This window comes from Lactuca serriola, chromosome 7 (assembly GCF_051521515.1).
Source record: "Lactuca serriola cultivar US96UC23 chromosome 7, Lser_US96UC23_V15, whole genome shotgun sequence".
Lineage (NCBI taxonomy): Eukaryota > Viridiplantae > Streptophyta > Magnoliopsida > Asterales > Asteraceae > Lactuca > Lactuca serriola.
The window spans coordinates 46,642,108-46,648,549 of NC_136414.1; the positions used below are offsets into that span (position 1 = coordinate 46,642,108).

The 6,442-nt window shown below is 39.6% G+C and overlaps 1 protein-coding gene across 1 annotated transcript; it reads left to right on the forward strand.

Annotated features, from left to right (window-relative positions):
- Positions 1-221: 221 nt before the first annotated feature.
- LOC145063409 (uncharacterized) lies at positions 222-4,186 on the forward strand. The gene is made up of 2 exons (XM_079011022.1): positions 222-3,380; positions 3,584-4,186. Exons 1-2 carry the CDS (start codon positions 245-247, stop codon positions 3,922-3,924), a joined length of 3,477 nt encoding a protein of 1,158 aa, XP_078867148.1. The 5' UTR covers positions 222-244; the 3' UTR covers positions 3,925-4,186.
- The last annotated feature ends 2,256 nt before the right edge of the window (positions 4,187-6,442 follow it).

A 6,442-nucleotide genomic window follows, 5' to 3' on the forward strand; every position in this document is an offset into this window, starting at 1 on the left:
TTTATTTTTTAATATAGATTGTATATTTCGAATCCATTTTAATAATGACATATAGGGGGGATGAGTTGCTGTATGAATAGAATCAGTCAACCACGATAAGAATAACGTAAATAAAGTTTCTTAGCTGTAAAGACTTTGTTTTCACACATTTAGGATTGACAAAACTCATCGAAGTACTTCTGTATATAGTAATATATAACCAGCTTCATGCTCATAGAATTATCACCACTTCAAAAAATTATCAATGGTGTTCAAAACCCTTGTCCTTTTACCTTTCCTGGTATTTTGTGTTCTATCTGCAGATTCTAGCTTAAAAGATGAAGTTGATGCTTTGGAACATTTCAAGAACTCAATCAAAGATGACCCAAATGGTGCACTCCTTGATTGGAATGCCGATTCTTCCATCCACCACTGTAACTGGACCGGAATCCAATGTGATGATATCTCACAGCGTGTAGTTTCCATTTCTATTCAACAAGCACAGCTCAAAGGCCAACTCTCTCCTTTTCTTGGAAACCTTTCCAGCCTCCAGGTTCTTGATCTTTCTTACAACTCATTTACTGGAAACATTCCTTCCCAATTGGGGTATTGCACACAGCTTGCTGGACTTTCCCTTTACACCAACTTTCTCTCTGGGCCGATTCCATCGGAACTGGGAAACCTCCGGAATCTGCAAATACTTGACCTCGGAAACAATTCTCTAACTGGAATTATTCCGGAAAGCTTGTGTAATGTCGCTTCCATGTTAGAACTCAGCCTTGATGACAACAAGCTCAATGGTACAATCCCAGATAGAATCGGTGATTTGATCAATCTTCAGCAACTTGGAGCTTATAATAACCGTTTACAAGGCTCAATTCCTACTTCTGTTGGTAATCTAAAAAAGTTGATAGCTCTTGACTTCAGTCAAAACCAACTTACTGGTATCATTCCTACACAGATTGGAAACTTATCAAATTTACAAGTTCTTCAGTTGTATCAAAACTTTCTTTCTGGGAAAATACCATCTGAACTTGGCCATTGCACGAATCTGTCACTTCTTAATTTATACAGCAATAAGCTCGTTGGAAGCATTCCTCCAGAGATTGGAAATCTCTTGGGTTTACAGGTTTTACGGTTATATGATAATCAGCTGAATTCCACAATCCCAAATTCGTTATTCCGATTAAAATCATTATTGGTTTTGCAACTATCAGAGAATAATCTCATTGGGAATCTTTCTTCTGATATCAGTTCACTGAAATCATTAAAATCTCTTACCCTTCATCAAAATAATCTTTCTGGGGAGATTCCAGCATCCATAACAAGGTTAGTCAATTTGACATACTTGACACTTAGCTTAAACTTTCTCACGGGATCAGTTCCTTCGAGTATTGGGTCTCTTCATAATCTTAGAAATTTGTCTCTTAGTAACAATCTTCTAGAAGGGTCTATTCCGTCAAGCATCACAAACTGCACTAATATCCGTTGGATAGATTTTGCTAGAAATAGGATGACAGGAGAAATGCCTCAGGGTTTAGGGATGTTGTCAAATCTTACATATCTAATTGTTAGTGACAACAAAATGTCAGGAAGAATCCCAGATGATATCTTCAATTGTTCAAGTCTTGTGATCTTAGATATGGCACATAACAATTTCAGTGGGTTGTTAAAACCGGGTATTGGAAGACTTTCTAATCTCCAAATTCTGCAAATTCATGGCAATTCCTTTTCGGGCCCCCTCCCAGGAGAACTCGGAAATCTTACTAGTTTGATGTTGTTAAACTTGGGACAAAACCAATTTTCGGGTATGATTCCTGTAGAATTCTCAAACATTTCTTCCCTTCAAAGCCTTTCGCTTGGTAACAATAATCTTCAAGGCCAGATTCCAGATGAAATCTTTGAGCTCAAACAGCTTACAGAACTCTACTTGATGAACAACAAATTTGTGGGTTCTATTTTGAATTCTGTTTCAAAGCTTGAGCTGCTTTCTCGGTTGAATCTAAGTGGAAACAGGTTTAACGGATCAATCCCTGATAGTTTGAGAAAACTTAACAAGTTGATTTCCATAGACCTCTCACACAACTTGCTCACAGGGTCGATTTCAGGGTCAGTGATTGCAGGTATGAAAAATACACCAATCTTTCTCAACTTCTCCAACAATTTTCTTACAGGAAGGATCCCAAATGAATTTGGCGAGCTGGAGATGGTAGAATCCATTGACATCTCGAACAATAATTTGTCAGGAGGAATTCCGGTGACACTTCAAAAATGCAGAAACTTGAGGAGTCTTGATGTGTCTGGAAATCAGCTCTCTGGTAGTGTTCCAGAAGAAATATTCCCTCCTCTCGAACTGCTTTCCAGCATAAACTTTTCAAGAAATCAGCTCAATGGAGAGATCCCTGGAACTATGGCGAATTTGATCTGTCTTACCTCCATTGATCTTTCACACAACAAATTCAAGGGTTTGATTCCGGAAAGTTTTGGCAACATTTCAGTTTTGAAACACCTTGACCTTTCTTTCAATCAATTAGAAGGACGTGTTCCAGATACTGGTATTTTCAGAAACATAACTGCAGTTGGATTACAGGGAAACCCATCTCTTTGCGTTACAAACAGCAGCCAATTATGTGCCTCGTCAAGTCGATCAAAGCGCTCACTATCCAGAAAGGCTGTATTGATTCTTTCAATACTCGGATCACTTGCATTGCTTCTTGTATTCGTTTTGGCTGTATTATGTTGTCGGCATGTTAGAAAAGCGAAAGTCAAAGAACCTGAGAACCCAGAATTACCAAAACACACGGCAGGGTTCACTTTCAAGAGATTTGATAGAAAAGAAGTGGAAGATGCTACGGACAACTTCAGTGAAGGTAACATTCTGGGTACAACTAGTTTAAGCACTGTGTATAAGGGTAGACTAGAAGATGGGAGGATGATAGCTGTAAAGATTTTGAACATACACCAGTTTTCAGCTGAATCTGACAAGAGCTTTAACAAAGAAATGAACACATTGGGGAAACTGAGGCATAGAAATCTAGTGAAGGTACTTGGCTATGCATGGGAGAGTGGGAAGCTAAAGGCTCTGGTTCTTGAATACATGGAAAACGGTAATTTGGATAGGATTATACACGACTCTGGGATTGATAGATCAAGATGGGATTTGTCTGAAAGAGTAGACGTTTTGGTTTCTATAGCTAGAGGATTGGTGTACTTACACTCGGGATATGATTTCCCAATAGTTCATTGTGATTTGAAGCCTTCTAACATACTTCTGGATGAAAAGTGGGATGCTCATGTGAGTGATTTTGGCACAGCTAGGATTCTTGGAGTTCATCAGCTGGATGGAAGCAACATCTCTTCTGCATCCACATTTCAAGGCACGATTGGCTACTTGGCCCCAGGTAATGAATCATCAACCCTTCTTTCTTACTTAGCTTTTAGGAAGAAAAAGTAACATTGGTTACTCATGCTTTCAAATTGTGAATCAAAATATTTTGATTAGTGGACTGAACTTTCCAACATATATAGCTTTTGATGTTAAGTTATAATACTGTTGACCTTGAAAGTCACACTAATGCATTTCTTCATTTCTTTTTCACACCAGAGTTTGCATATATGAAGAAACTAACCACAAAAGTGGATGTATTTAGCTTTGGAATAATAATGATGGAATTTATTACAAGAAAGAGACCGACAGATGTTCTTACCGAAGAGGAGGGAATCCAAATCACTTTGCCACAACTAATAGACCAAACACTTTCAAATGGAATAAATGAGCTGATTGAAATTGTAGACCCTGATCTGGCTTCTAATTTCTCCACGAAGCAGGGCTTCATAGAACAACTGCTTAACTTGGCCTTATCTTGCACCAAAATGAATTCAGAGGATCGACCTGAAATGAATGAAGTCTTATCTTCCCTTACAAAGATCAGTAAGAATGTCTAAATCTTGAAGGTTACAATCTTTCTTCAGTGAAAGCTTTGTTCGTGAGAATCAAGAGGGTGAAGATAGATTTTTAGTTTGACCTTTGTAGACATGTGTGGGTTGTGTGACTTAAATCTAAGTCAAGAGCCTACTTGCCTATATGAGAAAAGTTGTATACTTGTGTTTTAGTCTAAATCCTGGTTTAGTGTAACCCATTAGTTAGAAGAGTTAGTTGTCATAAGTCTAATATATTTTTTCTGTGTATACCTGTAACGACCAAAAATTTCAACCAAATTAAAACATTTTATTTCGTTCAAAAACCGTTACGATCATACATCTTGTTTTCAAAATAGTTTAAACATTACAGTATTCCCCCAAAACCATATCACATAAATCATAAAAACACGAGGAGCGGTACGATCACATCTTCGCCTTGCTACGATCTCCTGAAGCACCTGAAACAATAAACTACAACTGTAAGCCCGAAAGCTTAGTGAGTTCCCCCAAAGTACCCATACACACATAACATACGCAAACAACAAATAAAAACATACTACGGGTCCAATCAACCTTCCGGTTGGAATACCCCCGGCCCTCAACCATCGGGTTGGAATGCATACATAACACGAGCCCAATCATCCTACCGGGATGGAATACTCTCAGCCCACAACCATCGGGTTGGAATGCCCAAACACTTATACGTACAACAATAGCTACTATGGGTCCAATAATCCCTTAGGATGGAATACCCCAGGCCCCTTAACCATCGGGTTGGAATGCCAAGATACTATGAGTCCAATCACCCTACCGGGATGGAATACTCCTGGCCCACAAACATCGAGTTGGAATGCCCCACTTCCTATACATACAGTAACTACTACTACTATGGGTCCAATCATCCTTCGGGATGGAATACTCCAGGCCCCTCAACCATCGGGTTGGGATGCCAAACCACTATGAGTTCGATCATCCTACCTGGATGGAATACTCCTGGCCCACAACCATCAGGTTGGAATGCTAATCTACACTAGCAGACATGTACACATAACATGCAACCACATAACACTCTACAGAAGCAACACACTAGGGCCCTATCATCCTACCGGGATGGAATACCCTCTGCTACTGCTCAACATACATAACCTGCAGGTAACCTCCTACCAGCATACATAAGGCAAGACCAACTACCGGTCTATAAATAATCACTACCCAACTACTAGGGCGCTGATCCAACAAAACTAGTCGTCATACAACTATCCATTTCTCTAGGATACTAAGCTAACAAAGCATATTCTCATAACACTATCCTGTCTACCAGGATACCAGCAAGCATATCATCACATAACATAACAAGATCTAACAATAATTAAAAGGGTCGGCCTTGGTTCCTTAGACCCTTGAGTACAGTGAGGAAAACTCACCTTGCAACTGCCGAAATCCTACAAATCTCTGACCGTTGACTCACCGGAAATCCCAACTATCATATGAAAACCAACACATTAGAAACCATCTTGACTTTCTAGGCTATGGGCCCACAACACTCATTAAGTCCATCATCCTTTTATTGGGCCAAGACCCAAAACCAAATCCTCATGCAAAGCCCAATATTGGCCCAATTTACTAAATTGGGCCCACCTCACCAAATGGGCCTAGATCCAAGGTCCATAATAATTATTGGGTCTAAATTACTTTATCCATAATATTCAGTCACAACCTAAGCCCACTAGTCCATAAACAGCCCAATTACTCGAGGCGCAAAATTGAAAACCCAACAGAGGGAGTACGCTGGGCGTACCCCTCTTGGTACGTTGGGTGTACTTCAAATCTCGTGGATTAGAAACGGGACACTGACCCACTACGCTAGGCGTACATCAACTTATGCGGGGGCGTACGCGCACTGATCTAAAACTCCTCTTAAGTTCTTAATGGCTTAAGCTCTTAAGCCCAAACTTCAGATCCATCGACCAAACATGCCTAGGATTCATAAAGTCTCAAACTTTATTACTTGGGACATCCATAAAGCTCTTAACTCAAGGTCTTAATCCATTAAGACCCACCTACATCACACATGAGACAATCAAAACCATTAGGACCTCATTTTTCTCACTCAAGACCTCTCCTAAGGTCTGAAAGGATAGCTAATGTCAACCAACTCGCATCATGCATCACTTTGGGGGTTTTTGGGACAAGAAATGGTGTCAAAAATTCATCACAACAAGATCTACACAAAATAGAGGTCAAGCAAGAGACTTTATACCTCAAAAGGGCTCTGGAAGATGATGTTGTCACACCCCAAAATCGGAACGGCGGAAACGTTCTGGGGTGGATGACGTCATGTCAAGTATCACAACATATGCAGTATAGTAATCAAAGTACAACAACAATTGCATTAATAGTAATAGTTTTACATGGTTTACATTTCATAGAGACATTAAAGTAATACAAGTAATAATATAGGTGTAGCTTGGAACTAAACTGTCTTCACTAAAAGCTCCTGGGATGTACCTATCTATTACTGACCTGAGAATACAAGTTATTT

Coding starts and splice junctions, on each gene's coding strand:
- LOC145063409 (XM_079011022.1), top strand. CDS start 245: ATGGTGTTCAAAACCCTTGTCCTTTTACCTTTCCTGGTATTTTGTGTT. Junction 3,381..3,583: donor GATTGGCTACTTGGCCCCAG/GTAATGAATCAT, acceptor TTTTCACACCAG/AGTTTGCATATATGAAGAAA.